Source organism: Megascapheus bottae, chromosome 10 (genome assembly GCF_031878675.1).
Source record: "Megascapheus bottae isolate mThoBot1 chromosome 10, mThoBot2.hap1, whole genome shotgun sequence".
Lineage (NCBI taxonomy): Eukaryota > Metazoa > Chordata > Mammalia > Rodentia > Geomyidae > Megascapheus > Megascapheus bottae.
Window position 1 is genome coordinate 52,130,378 of NC_143518.1, and position 17,853 is coordinate 52,148,230.

General features: G+C 45.4%; 1 protein-coding gene across 1 annotated transcript in view; it reads left to right on the forward strand.

Annotated features, from left to right (window-relative positions):
* The first annotated feature begins 759 nt into the window (after positions 1 to 759).
* Lamb3 (laminin subunit beta 3) overlaps positions 760 to 17,853 on the forward strand; it is a 33,927-nt gene continuing 16,833 nt past the window's right edge. The window contains exons 1-8 of the mRNA XM_090341277.1: positions 760 to 833; positions 1,799 to 1,860; positions 2,426 to 2,580; positions 12,875 to 12,989; positions 13,420 to 13,493; positions 15,707 to 15,898; positions 16,923 to 16,986; positions 17,364 to 17,557. Coding sequence (XP_090197403.1) covers positions 1,830 to 1,860; positions 2,426 to 2,580; positions 12,875 to 12,989; positions 13,420 to 13,493; positions 15,707 to 15,898; positions 16,923 to 16,986; positions 17,364 to 17,557 — 825 coding nt within the window. The 5' untranslated portion in view covers positions 760 to 833; positions 1,799 to 1,829. The remainder of the gene's footprint in view (positions 834 to 1,798; positions 1,861 to 2,425; positions 2,581 to 12,874; positions 12,990 to 13,419; positions 13,494 to 15,706; positions 15,899 to 16,922; positions 16,987 to 17,363; positions 17,558 to 17,853) is intronic.

Sequence of the window (17,853 nt, forward strand, 5' to 3'; positions counted from 1 at the left end):
TCAGCCTTTCCTTCTACCACCTATATGGTCAGGTCTTGTTTTCTGGCCCTCGGGGCGGACATTCCTGTGCAGGAGGGAGGGGCTTGGAGGCCAACCCTCCTTGTGTTGGGGCAGTGACTCACAAGTAGTTACCTGTACCTGGGCTTCTTGCCAACCCTGCTGAGGAAGCCCAAGGCCAGGCAGGGAGCCTTTCTCTGTTCATGTCTCTTAAACTTCCCTTGGGTGAGTTGAGCTTCCCCATTCTTTGAAGGTACCACTAAATTCCCCAGGAAGCTGGGATTTTCCACTTTTCCTTCTTGGGAGGGATCTGGTGCTTTCCAGGGTCCTGGATATTTGGGTCTTCTGATCTTCCAGCACAATGAAATGTCTGGGGCTTTAGCAGTACATATAGGGTATATCCTTTGTGTCTGCCTGGCCTATCAATAGCAATCTGGACACAAGGGCCAGCTGAACCCCAGTATTGGTTTTGGGGAATGGTAAGCACAATGCTGGGGTACCAAAGTGAGAGCCCTTCCTCACCTAAGAAGGATCAGTAGTGGTTGTCCCATCCAGCTCCTCTAGGCACCCACAGGCAGGTGGGCATTGTGGGGCTTGCTTCCAGGTGCCTAGGACAGACCCACTTGCCCAGTCTTGTCCTCAGGGTAAGGGAGAAATGATGTCAGATGGGCGTGGCAGCTGCCAGATTCCTGAGGCCGCCCTGCTGTGGGGCTACGCCCAGCCAGGGAGTCTCCAGAGGCTCTTGTTTAAAACCCCGGGGCCAGGAGAGGAGACCCCTACATTTCAGGGGAGCTCTCGGAAGGGCAATCTGGAGAAACGAGGGCAGCACGGAACAGGTAAGTCACCTGTCTTTTCCTGCCCTGTGAAGTGGGTTGGGGTGGGGAGAGGAAAAGACAATATTTATCTCTGGGTGCCTGATTTCAAAGCCTGATTTATTCCTCTGAATGCTTGGTTAAAATGTCTGCTGTTTTTCACTCAAGCACCCTTACTAAACTTAGAAGAAAGCAGACTCAGGTCTGAGGTGAGCACAGAAGAAAAGTAGGAAGGGAGGTGGCCCAGTGCAGCGTTGCTCTAGCCCTGTGGGATTTCTAGCTAGGGATGAGAGTGAAGGAAGCACTGGATCAAAATCAGGAATGCTTTCTCTCTGATGGCCTACATCAAGCCCACTGTACCTAACCTTGGATCCTTTTTCTCCTGGGAGGGGATTGGAGGGGGATGAGCTTTGAAACAGTGGGATTTAAAGATAGAAAGATACAAAGAATGCTACCCTCTCCCCCGTGCCTCACCCCAGCTCCTCTTCTGTCCCTAACTAGCTGACCACTCAGCTCCACCTCAGTTAACAGAGCTGACAACATTGGAACAGAGCAGCATCTAATACAAAGCACAAGAAGACTGGGCCAGAGCTTTGATGGAGCATGCTTCCTGGGGCAGGCCACCTCTCAGAATCCCCAGCTTCTCTTTTAATCTCTATTTCCAGCTACCTTCAGAGTCCCTGCCCATAATGAGAGATATTTTGAGTTGCTTTCAGTTCAGATGAAATCCTCTACACTCCCCTTGAAACTATCAGGCTCACTCAACTCTTCCTTGCCTAGTTAGCCCAGAACTGTGGTCATTATCAACCTCAACTCAGCTGGGCTCAAGGTCTAGAGCTCTGGCATTTTCTATGCCTTTGGCTACCAATGTACCTCAAGGAAATGTCCTCAGTCATGACCCTTACTGGAGAGTGCTGAGAGAAACAGGAGTTCAGAAAGAAGGAAAGGGGCTGGTGCTATTTTACCCAGGTTGCTTTGCTCTGTCCTAGGTAAAATCCTCTCTGAGGATCCCATTGGCTGATGATGAGACGGCTCCTTCTCCTGTATTTTGGTGAGTGTCATATCCCACCCACCAGAACCTGTTATGTAGTCTTTCTTGAAAAGGCACCCCAGTGTCTTCTTATCTTCTGGAATGTTTCGTGCAGCTTAGTTCCTATCTTCTCCCTCCCAAGCTGTTCTAGAGGTCTTAATTTACCAGTAAATTATAACGGGACATTCATAAAATTAGTGGGGCCACCTTTTCAGACAAAGGAGTAGAAATGACACAGATCTTTCTCACTGGTCTCCAGATGACTCAGTTTGTGAGCCTTCTGGGCTGCTGATAGGCAAAAGAGTGTAGATCTGTTCTGGTAGCCAAGTATGCATCTCCAGCTTGATTCAAGAAGCCACATATAGATGTCCCATTTCAGGGTCACTTGTATTTCTCCTCCTTTCCTTTTCAAGTCTGGGCTGACAAGGTATGAAATTAGACTCATGGCCAGCAGCTGAGAGTGTGGGCACACGTGAGGTGAGGGGCTTGTTTTGTACACATCAGCTCTCCTGAGGGATATTGAGGATAGCCGGCTGGGACCTCCTCTCTTTGGTTTGTATTCCCAGACTTCTCTGTGTGATTTCAGCTTTGCCCAGCCTCCTGTGTGACCAACAAGCTTGCTCCCGTGGGGCCTGCTATCCACCAGTTGGGGACTTGCTCATTGGGCGGACCAAGTTTCTCCGTGCTTCATCTACCTGTGGATTGACCAAACCTGAGACTTACTGTACCCGGCATGGAGAGGTAAGGCTCCACTTCCACGGCCTCTAGGATTAAAGAGAGGCAGGATGGGCTGGGGCCATTGAGCCAGCCATGTGTTCACTGGATGCCTCGAGTGTACTTGGTACAGGTCGAGCCCCATGTGTTATGGGGAGTGGGTAAGTCCAAGAAAAAAATATAAGCTCAGATCACTGCCTTGATCTGATTGGCCAAGACAAAACAGTTCTCAGAATTAACTGAGCCTTTGGGCATAAGCTTGGGTGAATAGTAGTCTTTATTTCTTCCTCTCTTCATTTTCTGTGGGGAAGCATCAGGCCTAGGATTTGAATTCAAGGCTGTTGGCTTGCTAGGCAAGCATTCTACCACTTGAGTCATGCCTCTAGCCCATTTTGATTTTATTTTTCAGGTAGGGACCCTTTTTTTTTGCCTGGAGAAGGCCTGGGACCACCATCCTCTGGTGTCTCTGGCCCTTGGATTATATATAGCTGGGATTATAGGCCTGTGCCACAATCTTCACCTTGTTTTATTCTGGGATGATAGACATGAACCATCATGCCTTATCCAAAGAATCATTTTTCAAGTCTTGTAAATGAGCAAATGGACAAATATCCATCTGTTAGGCTTCTAGTGTCTAAATGTGCTTTTGTTAAAATTTTTATATTTATTTATTTATAGACTACAGACAAGGGTTCTAGGCTATGTGCACTGACTGGCTTTCTTGCCATAGTATGGAAGTTGTGCCACCGTCTGTCTGTCTGTCTCTCTCTCTCTCTTGACTCTGAGCTACCACCGTGTGTGTGTGTGTGTGTGTGTGTGTGTGTGTGTGTGTGTGTCATGGGGCTTGCACTCTTGGGCCTGGGCATTGTCCCTGAGCTCTTCAGCTTCAAGGCTGAATCACAGCCTTTGAATCACAGCCCCACTTTCCATTTTCTAGTGGTTAATTGTAGATAAGAGTATCATGTTCTTTAGTTCCTGGGCTGGCTTTGAACTACGATCCTCAGATCTCAACATCCTGAGTAGCTAGGATTATGGGCGTGAGCCACCACGCCCTGCACTACCATCTTTTTAAAGCTATATTCCACCTTCCATCTCTGTTTTGCTACTGTCATATGTAAACAGCAACTTAGTCATTCATCAGCCTTGGTGATCCCGGGTTCACTCAATGTAAGCAAGGTAGGATCTGATCAGGGAGATAAGTAAAGAAGTGATTTGGGGTTACCAGGAAGGGTCATTTTTCAGCCCATTGATTTGAAAAGGAGCTAAAAAAAACATTGAGTCTCTAACAGCTTTGGACAAAGTCCATTAAAATGATTGCCTTTTGCATAGAGACATCCTGTCTTTTCTTTCAATTTTTTATCAGTCATAGGGCTTGACCTCTAGGCCTGGGTACTGTCCCTGAGCTCTTCAGCTCCAGGCTACTGCTCTACCTCTTGAGCCACAGCACTACTTCTAGTTTTCTGGTGGTTAATTGGAAATAAGAGTCTCTTGGTCCTTAGTGCCCGGGCTGGCTTTGAACCTTGATCCCCAGATCTCAGCTTCCTGAGTAGCTAGGATTACAGGCATGGGCCACTGCACCCAGCTTGTCTTTTCTTCCATAGTGCCTATGAGTTGTATTATTATTATTTTTGTAGGAACTTTGTTTTCCTTTGCTCTAACTCCTCAGCTAGCCGATGTTCTTTCTTTACCAAATTTACATTACTGGATGTTTTCTTGTTTCCCCTTTCCAGGCTGTCCTTGTCCTCAGGACCTAGAAGGTGGTATCCGATCTGGCCTCTACGTTTCCCTGTCCTCCCAGTTCCCAATGTTCTCTTGGCTATTTTTAAACACTGGTAGTACTAGGTAGTGATTTTGGAGTTGCTGAGCAGAGATGGCATGGTTCTGCATCTCACCCACTTGGATTTGGAAAAGCCCATCTGACAAGATTGGGTAAAGCACAGACTTACTCCCTATGGACCCAGATTACTCCACAACATCAGGGGACCTGGCAGTATTGAGCTTTCTAGGCAACAGAGTCATTGTAGCCATTCCCCTCCTCACACTCCACCGCCTACCCCCAATATTATGGGCCGTCAAGCTTGTGTCTGGAGGTTCCAGGAAGATGAGCTTCTGCTGGCTCTCTTTCTCAGACTGACTCATCTTCTGGAAGGTGGAAACAAGGAAGGATCAGCCTCATGCTGACATGTGCCCTTGCTCCCAGCCATGTTTGGACAGCCTCTCTTGCTAGGCCTGGACCTTTGGATTACCCTAGGCCTGTCTTTTGCCTCTCTCAGCTAGTCCCAGCAGCCAACTGCCTTCTCTGCTCTTCAGTAGCCTCTTGAGACCAAAACAGGATGCTTGCAAAAGGGAAGTCTAGACTTTTGCAACCCTGGGAATGGATAAATCTTAGTTATTTTTCTGCTATGAAAACTGAGAAATTTTCTTGTTTTTTTTTTTTTGCAAGAGAAGCAAATCTAGGAAGTCTTCAGAAAAGAGGGAATGAGGGTTTCTTGAGAGTGGTGTTATCAATTCAAGTCTGCCACTAACATATGGTTTGATCTTGGTTAAGAAATCACCCCTCTTAAATTTCTCCTGTTCTATGAGTGTTAGATGAAATAGTCTTTAGGGAACCTACAGACTCTCCTATACTCTTTATGTACCTGTACTCTTTGGGACTGACATGAATACTAACAACCAGAATTTCTCCCTTGCCTTTCATCTCTCTGCCTTGTTCCATTCCTTCTCCCTTCCACACCCACCCTTCTGAGTGTCTGGGCTTCCAATAATGAAGACATGGAGGCACAGAGAATGATTCAAATCCTCTATACAGATGTACCCCAGACTCTTTCTCGGGCAGTAGTGGCTGCACAATAAATACTAAGAATTCAGATTTTAACTATGTTGAGTTCTGGTTTCCATGTTTAAGTTTATTTTCTCTTTAAATAATAGTAATAGCATGGATCACTTATTTATTAGGCACATATTATGCATCAAAGGCAGCATGCTAAGAATTGCTTATAAAATGTTCTAATGAATTGTCACAGTGTCTAATGAGGTGGTTCTTGTTATTCCTGTGAATGATAGGAAGGTTTTAGGTGTGTGCTGGGATGTCAAAGTTCAGATGGAAATACTCAGGTGTTGAATTTTCTAAGTAGAGGACAGGGAGGTCCATGGGATAGTCATGGCTGAGAATTCGGGTGGCCTGAGACAGAGTTACCTCCAAGGACTCTGGCTAGTGCTTCTGTTCTGTTCTCATGCAGGGGTGACATAGCAGCCCTGAGCCCAGTACAGAATCACCTAGTCCCTTCTGCCTACTGCTGACATGGCATAAATGCCAAGTGTAGTGGGGATTTATGACCCTTGGTTATTTCTATCTCACTTATTCTAACTCTTACCCTCAACCTGAGCCAGACTTGGCAGAATAGGAATTGCAAGAGTTCTGGGGACACTGTCCAATCCCCAAGTTGTCTCTCCTAGGTCCTGACCTCTAGAAGTGCCTCTTATTTTGGCAAGCCAGTTTTAGCCTCTTTGCAAGTTACCTCCTTTGCCCAATACTGTCTCAGTGATTAATTTCATTGGCCTCAAGGGATTGCTTCTTTGTTGGGATCCATTTGCAACCCTTGTAGTGGACACTGGATTTGATCAACTTTACTTTATGGCACCTCTTACATGTGCCCCGCCCCCCAACTTTGCCATTCTGCGTCTACTTGCCTTGGTGACCCATTAATTGTCTGGGCCTGGACCTCTCCTGTTCTTCGTTGAAAAGGCCTGAGGTTGCAGTCCCAGCCATCCTAGCCTTCTTCCTTCTAGTTCATTGATAACCCACTGCATCATTACTCCTTCTGTCTCAAGGCAAGGGTGAAAACATGTGTGGTGACTGCCTGCTGTAAGCTCATTTGCAGAATGGAAGCAAGCTAGCATTCACTCCAAGGGCTTGTCTGAAGATTGTGTACCAGAATGTGCAAAGTGAATGCATGGTCCTGCTAACATGCTCATTCTTCCCTAAGCCCCCTTCTCCCTCCTGGCCTCCTGGTAGCTGTGTCTGCTTACAGAAGTGTCCTCATCTGCCTCTCAGACTCCCGAGCACTTCTTTCTTGATCAGGAGAAGCACTCACTGAAATCATCTTATCCTGGTACAGTCATGGTCAGTGCTCCAGATTGGGGGTGAAGACTGTCTAGTTCTGGTTTTGGTTCTGACACTTAGCCATGATTCTTGTTTCCACCTCTATCTCCCATTTAGGAAGGTATGGGGTTTGGTTACTCAACCTTTACCATTTGCTTATCTCTTTGCCTGCTTCTTACAGACACCTGGCAATGTATGCAATGCTGACATCCACACACTGTCTCTCAGTGCCCGTGGTGTAGTCCTTTCTGGATTGTTCGTTTGTTTGTTTGCTTTTTACAGGAATCAAAATATCTTGTCTTGAGGTTTTCCAGCCCTGGTTTCTGCTCCCAACAATGTCTCCACTGGTGTGTCTGTTCCCCCAAACCTTCTGTTTATCCCCCATTCCCTCCATTTCTGGGGAAAACTTGATTATTACTTGCCTTAATTTTCGTACACAACACATTCCTCAAGTTTAATTAGCTATATAAACCAAGCAGCTGTCATTTTTATCTCCCTTTTTTTTAGGTGCCAGCCCAGGGGCTTGAACTCAGGACTTGGGTGTTGTCTTTGAGGTTTTGTGTCTGATGCTAGAGATCTCTTCCTTGAGCCACAGAGCCATTTCCAGATTTTTGGTAGTTAAAGTCTAACAGACTTTCCTTCCAGGGCTGGCTTTAAACTGTGGTCCTCAGATGTCAGCCTCTTGGGTAATTAGAATTACTATCATGAGCCTGGCCTCATTTTTTTTTGCCATTCCTGGGGCTTAAATTCAGGGCCTAGGCACTGTCCTTGAGCTTTCTCAAGGCTAGCCTCTACTGTTTGAGCCACAGCACCACTTACAGATTTTTCTGTGTATGTGGTACTGAGGAATCGAACCCAGGGCTTCATGCATGCAAAGCAAGCATTCTCCCACTAGGCCACACTCCTGTCCCCCTGGCCTCATTTGTAATCTCTTGCACAGAAGGTAGAGGTAGTATCTGGGTGGAGGTCTTCTCTTCTACAGTGTACACATGTACACATGCATGCAGGGAACCAATATACCCACCTGTGCACACATCAACAGCCTCTGCTTTTCTTTGTTTTGCACGTGTCTGCTTTTTTGACTTTCATAAAAGCTAATATTTTAGACAGATATGTTTGTCTTAGCATATTGATCCCTATCCCTTTCGTATTTTCCAAAAGCTCTGAGAAGTGCTAAAACTTCTAAGGTTCCTACCCATGAGGGTTTACTGTTTGGGTTAAGTACCATTGAATTCCTTGTTTTAAATGAAGGCAAGGTTCATTTATCAAAATCTTAGCTGTGACTTTGCAAAGGGTCCTGAGAAGGTAAGATCAAGAAGGAGTCATTTTTTTTCATAATTGTATTTATTTATTTTGCTAGTCCTAGGTATTGAACTCAGGGTCTGGATGAGGTCTGAGCTTTTTTTATTAAAGAATTTATTAACATTGATTTTTACATCATATTTCAAATGACAAGTTTAACAAACAAGTGTTCAAGAAGGGAATCTCTATATACAATCACTGGGACTTAGTTTTTAGAACTTAATCCAAATTAGGCTAAGGGTTTGTATGTCATAGAAATGTATTAATTTATCAAATAAAACATGTCTATAGAGTCATAGGTTTTTAATGTCTATATAGTTATGTTTATATTTCCATTACCATGTCCATAGCATTGGGTATACAAATATTGAGTCCTCGCTCTTGTACTCTTTGTATTTAATAGCCACATATTAAGGATACCATGCGCCTTTTGTTTCTTAGGTCTTGACTTGTCTCACTCAACACGATTCGCTCTAGATTCATCCATTTCCCTGCGAATGCCATTATAGGAAGGAGTCATTTTTGAAGGGAAAATATATATAGATTAAAAAAAATCTATTTGGCTTTGTTTTGGTCTGGCTTCCTTCTTTTGGCCCTACCTGGTGGCTATGACCTTTTCTGTGGCTTCTTAGGTGGACTCAGGCAGCCTTCTGTCTCACTTACAGAAGAAAATTGTGCCAGGTAATAACCTGAGGTGTTTTTTCCTATCCCCCACCCCCGTTCTGCACAGGCACAAAGCCTTCATTTGCTTGCATCTCCCTTTTCCATCCCTTTTCACTGTGTGTCAGGCCCCTGTTGGTTCTTTTCTCACTCCTTTGCCCTCACCCAGCACTCTGGAAGGGGTTGTCTTCGGCCACATTTGCTGAGCTTCTAGAAAGCTCCAAGAGAAGGCTGAGCTTTTCCAGCTGGAAAGAAAGCAGGATCCAAATTGGCCAGAGGTCTGACAGGCTGAATTGATAATAGGGCTGCAGCTCTGAAGTAGCACAGCCAGGAAAATGGTGGCCAACTGACCCCAGAGCTGGAGGAAGCTGCAGCGAGAGCTGCCATCTCTGTGAGAGACATAGGCATGTAACATGTGAGAAGGAGAGCCTTACAGGCAGACTCATACACATGCATACATCCTTCCATGTATACACATGCTACAGATATGCACACAATCAGAAAATGGAAAGGGAAACTGGGGCCCAGAGAAAAAGAGGAGACACACAGCTCGTCTTACATGGAGTTCTGCCACAGCTGCTCTATTTCAGGCCTTCATCCTGCTAACCCGTTGACAAGCAGAGATACTTAACATACCTGTTTGAAGCCTGCGGCTTGTCTTGTCTCTCAGGGCTAGTTGAAATCCCTTCTTTAGCTATGTTACTAAGATAAGCATCACCTGGCTTGTAAGGCCATGAGGGCAACTTATCGCTCTGTCAGTAGCTGTGCACGTGGATGGGAGCACGGGGGAGGCGTGGAGGCCCCCAGCTTGTTCTGTAGAGACAGGCAGGCAACAGAAACTCCGGATGCATACCCTGACATTTTAGCTTATTTAGTATTTATAATGCTACTTACTTTCCTGAGTATAAAAGTTAGTATACTTCAAGATATAAATGTTTAAATATATTAAAATAAATAAAAAGGAAGGGTGAAATCATCTATGAGCTTACCACACAGAGATGATAGGTTGAACTGGCAATGGAATATATAGGTATAATGTTTGTAGGTCCCAAAAGGACAAAGCTCAGAAACTTCATAAGATTTCACCTGAGGTTCTGCTCTATTTCCTTCTAGACATTCTCTCTTCCTTGAAAAATATATATTTGAGGTCATAATGTGTATGTAAATTTATGCCAAACTTTTTTTCATTACTGAATATAATCACTTCTCCATGCAAGTAAATGTTTTCTTTTTTTTTCTAAACTTTTAAATAGTTACATAATAGTCCATCATTTGGGAGTGTCAAGGGCATTTCTGCGGCCTCTATTTCCTTGTCTCAGAACTCAGAGAAAGAAAGGGCCCTTTTTGTCAGGCACTCTCCTGGCTAGGCAGGGCTGAGATCAGCTCCCAGCAGCACCAGAGGCAGGGAGCTGTGGTAACAGGGCACTGGTGCCAGAGGCAGGGAGCTGTGGTGACAGGCACTGGTGCCAGAAGGCGCTGGCCTTTGTCCATCCTCAGCACATGTGCTGAGTGAAGACTAGATGAGGAGTGGAAAAGTTTGCCCCCAGTCTGAACAGAGAGTATGGAGAAGGACATGTTCAGGTCCAGAGACCAAAATAGGGTCTTAAGTGGAGTCTGACTTCAGTTAGCGCCTTCTTTTGCCCAGAAAGGATTATGCTAAATGCCCAGGTACTTCAGCCAGGGACAAAGCTCTGGTCTCTGGTAACTGAGCTGGGTTAGCTGGAGCTGCTGGATTGGATCCTGAATTTGCTGGACTGCCTCTGCCACAGGCTTCCCAAGGTTATCTTGAGGGCCAGCAAAGCCCTTTTTAGAACCCATTGGGAGGGGCAGAAATGACCAGGCTTTACCATGCTTCCCATAGGGTCTGCCACTCAAGCTTTTTTTTTTTTTTATGGAAATGAGAGGATTCCAGGGATAGAAGATGGGGGAGAGGGAGGATCAGACAGACAGACAGGCACACAGCCAGGCAGCCAGTGTGGGGTCTTCTCTTGTGCAGACATTGGTGATCAATGGAAAATCTTATCTATAAAGTGAGATACTACTTGACATATAGGGTTATTGTAGAACTCAATAAATTCATATATTGAAATTATCTTGACACATGATATTTTTCTGCAAAGAACAGGGTCTCATTATATGCTCAGGCCTGTCCCTTACCCTTGGGTTCAAGCCAGCCTTTTGGGTGAGCTCCTGAATAACTGGGATTACAAGTCCATCACTTAATATTGATGTTGTGAATACTTCCTTACTCTGTGCCACAGTTTTAAACTTCTTGAGTACAGGAAGGATGTGTTTGTCAATATGTTATTAAGAATAGCCCACATTCATTGAGCATTTACTATTTATTCATTCACCCATTCATTATTTATTCATTGAGTACACAGTGTGGGCCTGTACTGGGACTAAAGCATCAAAGAGAGTCAGATAATCAACAGGTAAATGGACAGTCCATGCCTCCAAGCATCAGGAAGGGTGACAGTTCTCTTCCCTTGTAGGTTGGAGGTAGAAGCTGTAGATGGATAGGGATCAGAGGCTCAGAGACCATGATCCTTGGCTTGTGTTCTGTGTTTCCTGTGGGGCCTAGAATGTCAGTGGGCAGATGGAAGATGATGCTAGTCAAGATGTTTCTATATCTCAAGGGACAGGCTTACCACACTTACTTCATCTCTTTGGTGCTGAGCTATTGGGTTAAAAATCTAGTTCAGCAGCTCGTACCTATGCTGAGACTTTGTCTCATCAGGATATGACCTTTGGTCATGGCAGAATACAGAGAGCTAGAAGGCTTCAGCGTCTCTGCTACAAGTCCCTTTTGGTTCTAATGGAAGGAAGTTTAGGAGAAAATGGAGGCTTGGTGTGTATGTAGGTTCAGTTGTCCCAGCACAGAAAGTCTAGCAGGTCTGGCTTCTGTTGAGTGAATGTACAGCTCCTCCTTGGGTAGGGCTCTCAGAGCTAAGCCCAGTGGTTATTCAGAGGAGAAAGATTTTTGATGAATAACATGAAAGAGTTGGGACCAAGTCAGCTATATCTGTATTTTGTGTGTGTGTGCGCTCGCACGTGCGTGTGTGTGTGTGTGTGTGTGTGAGAGTGTGTGTGTGTGTGTGTGTGTGTGAGAGAGAGAGAGAGAGAGAGAGAGAGAGAGAGAGAGAGAGAGAGAGAGAGAGAGAGAGAGAACATGTGTGTTCAATATTGGTCAGCTGAATGGATTACTCTAGTCCAGCTCAATTGGAGGAGAAAACTGAGCCTATGAAATGGGATTAAAGAGATAGCATTAAAATCCCAAACCTCTTTGTATTTTTATTTGCTTGGTTTATGTCCCTTAAACCCCAGCCTTCTCTAGGCTTCCACAATAAAATGAGATCAGGCTTAGGTATCTAGAACATAAGTGCTAAACGAATGTGAATTTCTCTCCAAACCCCCAACCCCCTTTCTCTCCTCGCAGTGTTCTTTTTACATTTTTTTCTTTAAGGTGATGTATTTTTTCCACTATCTTAAAACTCTTCCCAGATACAACATCTATTTACTATTCCTTTGCTGTATATTAGGAAGGGCATTGAAGAATTGAATGAAAAAGATGACCAATAGCATTTTAAGAAATTCATCCTCTATGGAAACAAGAGGTTTATCTTTGTGATTGTTGTTCTCAATGTGCAGTTATTTCTTTTCTCTTTTTCCCCTTATGGTTAATCTCATGTGGTTATTGTATCTGACTTTGTTACCTGGGGTATTGTATATATGTTTGTTTATTTGAAATAGGGAAGGGAAGGGGAGAAACAAGATGATTAGGAGGGGGTAGGGGGGAAGGTGGACAAAAGCATGAGAAGGGACATCAATGTTTGACAAATAATGCACCTACTACCTGATGAATGTAACTGTAACCTCTCTATATATTACCCTGACAATATATTAAAAAAGAATCATCCTCATGGGTGGCAGTTTGGCCTAGTAGTAGAGTGCTTGCCTAGCATGCATCAAGATCTAAGTTTCATTCTTTTGTACTGCCTACATAGAAAAAAGCTGGAAGTGGTGCTGTGACTCAAGTGGTAGAGTTCTAGCCTTGAGGAAGCCGAAGGACAGTGCTCAGGCCCTGAGTTCAAGCCCCAGGACTAGCAAAAAAAAAAAAAGCAAGAAATTCCTCCTGCTAAGTGTATAAGTAATGTGTAGATCCGAGGAGAGGCTTTCTTTCCATGGGTGGCCTGTGTTGGGATCTGAAGGACTGAGTACCCCCACCTCTAACCTTGGCCATCTCTCCTCCCACAGTGGCAGATGAAATGCTGCAAGTGTGACTCCAGGCTGCCTCACAATTACAACAGCCACCGAGTGGAGAATGTGGCTTCGTCTTCTGGCCCTGTGCGCTGGTGGCAGTCACAGAATGGTAAGGATCTGCCATCTACTGGGGACTAAACTTGTAGAAGTTGCATGGGCTGGGATGAGAATGGGAGGGTGTAGGCATGGTTGGGTGGAGCCTGGAGACAAGTTTGTTGAGATTGAGAGTGTGTGATCAGAAGGCTGCCTTTACTGCATGCTACACAGTCTCCACAGCTGTGCACATGGTAGGAAGTATGTTGAGCAGACAAGTTGAACACCATTAAGGCATTAGGGACAGCAGGTGATGGTGGGAGGGAATTTGGCAAGAGCAGATAAGATCTTGAAGGGGTCACCTAAATAGCATTGTATTGGTCTATTCTCCCCCGGAGTTAAATCAGAGAGTCTAGTCTAGACTAGACTTGCTAGGCCAGGCTCATTGGTGGGGTTGTGAAAGTATGAAATCTCTGGCCCCAAGTTCCTATTTTTTCTCTTTCCAGATGTGAGCCCTGTCTCTCTGCAGCTGGACCTGGATAGGAGATTTCAGCTTCAGGACATCATGATGGATTTTAAGGTGTGTTTTGGGGGAATAGCAGTAGATAGGAAAGGGAACCTGGGGCACTTGAACTCAAGCCATGAAGAAGCACATCGTTCTGGTCTCCTTGAAGTGGGATAATAGCATCACATGCAGGGTGGGCTCCCCTCATCACGGTGGGGCCTACATTACAGTGATAGCATGAGGACTGGGAGAATAGTGGTACTCCTGAGAAATTCCCATGCCTTCTGTACCCACATTTCTAACCTGTCCAATCAGTTCAGCTGTGCTAAGTGCTGATTCTATTGAGCTTGGTTGCTGTTATGGTTTTGATACCAAGAGTCCCCTCCTCCCCCCTCTCCCCTCACATAAAAAGGTTGTTATGTTGAAGATTTGTCCCCAGCTGGTAGAGTCAGTCATCAAGAGGTTTTTTTTGGGTCATGGAGGCTCTGATAAATGATGGCTTGATCCACGGATGGATTCATAACGTCATTGCATTATTGGGAGGTGATGGAAACTTTCAAGGTTAGGACTAGTTGAAGGAAGTAGGTCTCTGGGAACATGTCCTTGGAGTTTGTGTCTTGCCCCAGAAGCCTCTGCCTCATCCCTACTATGAGGTGAGCCTAGCCACCTTGTCCTATCACTTGTTTCCACAGGATCTTGTCACCGCTGGCCCATAGTGGTTCAGCCAGTTGAATATGGACTGAAACCTCTGATGCCATTTGCCACAGTAAATCTTTACTCCTTTAACTTGTTTTTCTTAAGTATTTTTGTCACAGTGATGAAAAGCCTGACTAACACAGTTGTTGGTTGCACAGTTGTTTATTCTTGGTGTGTTCTGTTTCAGAAACTTTGCAGATGAGGTTTTAATCAGTAGCCATCCATATGAAGTATGCATCCATGGAACAGCTCTCTCCATAGCCAAATCAATCAGCTAGTGCCTTCACTTCCCAGAGTGCATTCTCATCTTCTCTGTGACCAGCCTTCAGAAATATTCCTTTCAGAGAAACTATTTTCATTCACTTGTTATGGGTCTTTTTCTTTTGTTCCTTCAGTGATTTGGTTTTATTCTTTATTTAGAGTTAGTAAAGGATCAAGTTTAGTTAACAGGATTGGATGATCAGAAAAGTCAGTATTATTTTTAGGAGTTAAAAATGAGCTTGAAGTAAAAGGTATCAGAAGCTGATTTCTTATGTGACTGAGGAAATTGGCTCTAAGATCCATGCCCTACAGAAAGGTCAAAAGTATTTTGAGAAATACCAGCATCATTTGAACATATGCCCAGTCTCTAAAGGTGACAGATTTGAAGGGCAATGTTCAATTGGATACTTCCTCCCCCCCCCCACTTCTTGGTACCAGGGTTTAAACTCAGGGTCTTGAGCTTTCTCAGCTTGCCGCCTTGCATGGTGCTTGACTACTTCAGCTATGTTCCTAGTTATATCTCTATCTTTACTGATTATTTTTAACATGGAAACTCACAAACTTTTCTTTCTGATGCCAGCTTTAAACTGTGCTCCTCCAGATCTCAGCCTCCTATGTAGCTAGGATTGCTGGCTGTAGGATACAATGGGTTGGAGTGATACATACCATATATTTTATCAAGAAGGTTCTTTATGGTGACAGGTGTGACTCAGGTAAGCATGAACCAGGGGGAAATCAGACAGAGCTCCTAGGAAAGCATGGGAGAAAGGTGGCACTGAAGCTGGAGATGGGCCTTCCTCAGGATCTGTATGGAGACTGAGTTTATGAAACTGTAGTAAAAGGAAGGGATGCATGCTGGGAAGTCACTGGAAATTGCTTTGGAACAGGGTCACAGTCAAACAAGTGGCTTACATTTCATCTTTAGGCCTGTGTAGATTGAGAGCAGGTGTCACCATCAGAGAATCATTTAGAAGTTCTTTCTGGTGAAGTGGGGCATAGTTTAGAGGATCAGAACAGAAGCTGCACAGAATTTCCAGGATGTGGCAATGATTCAAGTTTAGTGTGACCTTTGGCTTGGGAAGCCTGGGCTACGGACCAGTCCTCTGGAATACAGAGATGGTTGCTATTAATCTTCCACAGATCCTCTGGGGATGGACTTCTCTGGCCTATGGTTTGCCAGGAGAATTGAATAGCTGTTCCTGAGCCTACATGTTGCTACTGGCTTTTTATCCCCTTCCCCTCAAGGAGCTTCTTTCTGTGGTTGTATTCCAGGACGCACATCATCCTTCCCTTCAGTCACTCACAGCCTTGCTCTGTCTTTGTCTCTACAGGGTCCCATGCCTGCAGGCATGCTGATTGAACGCTCTTCAGACTTTGGCAGGACCTGGAAGGTGTACCAGTACCTGGCTTCTGACTGTGCATCTGCTTTCCCCCGGATCCGTCAGGGCCAGTCTCGGAACTGGCAGGATGCTCGGTGCCAGCCTATGCCTCAGAGGCCGAATGGGCATCAAAATGGGGGGAAGGTAGGTAGAAGGAACCTTAAAAAAGGAGACATGGTGAGACATCCTACCTACTTCTTCCCTGCCTCCCCATTAATATAGTAATATGGGCTCAGACTCTGCCTGCTCTCCTTGGCTAAAGTGGCACTGCAGAGCTGCTCTCTGGAGACCAAGGGTTAGAGTGTGTTCTCTTTGTGGCCTAGTAGCTCCTCTTTCTTGTACTCTTCTCCGTATAATGCTATACCTGTGCTCAGACCCCAGATCAGAGCACAGGAATGTTCCGAATGTGTAGAGGGTTGAAACGAACTCATTTCAAGGGAACTCATTTTTAATGAGTGGTTTTTATTACAAATATGAAACATAGTAAGCATTGAGGTTTCCAGCGTTTTCTAGATAGGGTAGCCATACATCCCTGGATATTACATCTTCACATTCCTCCTTGATCATTGGAAAATTACTCTCCCCTGTACCTTCAGTTGTAGATAATGTCTCTCACCATGATTTTTGACCCAAGAAAATCAGGAAATTTTTATATTTTCTACTGGAGAAAAAGATCTTGTATATACATGCATACACAGATACAGACGCACATAGACACGCAGACACACACAGACACACACAGACAGAGACACACAGACAGACAGACAGACAGACAGATGCACGCTCTCTCTCTCTCTCCCCCTCCCCCTCTCCCTCCCTCTCCCTCTCCCTCTCCCCCTCCCTCCCTCCCTCCCTCCCCCTCTCCCTCCCTCTTTCCCTCCCTCTCTCCCTCCCTCTCCCCCTCCCTCCCCCCCCCCCCCTCTCTCTCTCTCTCTCTCTCTCTCTCTCTCTCTCTCTCTCTCAATTAGCGCCTAGTTATTACCTGCTGGCCCAGGACAGGTAGCAGACCTCCCATCCATGGTCTTTTCCATGTTGTTCCAAGTGAGAATGATGTCAGAGCGTAAGGAGGGTAGATATGAAAGGAATGGGAATGAAAGAGCAGGCTTCTTCTGTGCTTGAGGTGGAGTCTATGTCTTATATAACTTTCCCCATTTCTCTCTCTACATAGGTCCAACTTAACATTATGGACTTAGCATCTGGGATTTCAGCCTCTCGAGGTCAAAAAATTCAAGGTCAGTTTGACTATATTCTTTTCTGGTGGAACTGTGGTTGGGGAATGCAACTCATTGAGACCAAAGTCATGGAAGTTTCCTATTCCCTGCTGTTTTTCTAGCTTGGTTGGGATCCAGTACTTGCCCTATTGACCCTGTAGGGAGGGATGTTATATGTGTGAAGCTCGAGCAGGTTGAAGGCTGGTAGGGGCATCTAGGAGGGGTGGTGAGATGAGAATTCCTTTCCTTGTCCTAATGGAACACCCATCCCGGGAGCTGCCTTTCCTCTGATCTGTGCAGTCTGGGGCTGAGGCTCTATTCACCTCTTAACTTCCTTTCTTTTTGTTCCCTCTACTCTTCACCTCATTGTCCTTCACTCTTTACTGTTGCCCTCTTAGAGTTGGGAGACATCACAAACTTGAGAGTCAACTTTACCCAACTGGCCCCTGTGCCCCAGAGGGGCTTCCATCCTCCCAGTGCCTACTTCGCGGTGTCCCAGCTACGTTTGCAGGGCAGCTGCTTCTGTCATGGCCACGCTGACCACTGTGCCCCCCAGCCTGGAGCCCCTGTGGAGCCCTCCACTGCTGTGAAGGTAATAGACCAGAGTGAGGAGGGTGGAGGGGAAGCAGGAGGACCTGCATGGACCCAGCTTGTGCTTAGGCTCCTGTGAGGCAGGAAGGCCACTCATTGAAGATATGGATACTTAATACTCCAGCCAGAATGAGAATAAACCTAAGGCGAGCACTGTTTCGGTGATCAGAATTATCTTACTTCTGCAGGCTTCCTTTGTGAGTGGATGGGCATGGCTTTAACTTTCAGTTGTGTGGAGCAAATGTGCAGGCCTTGGTGGGGAGCTTAAGGTGAAGCTTTCCAACCTGGGCCACACAT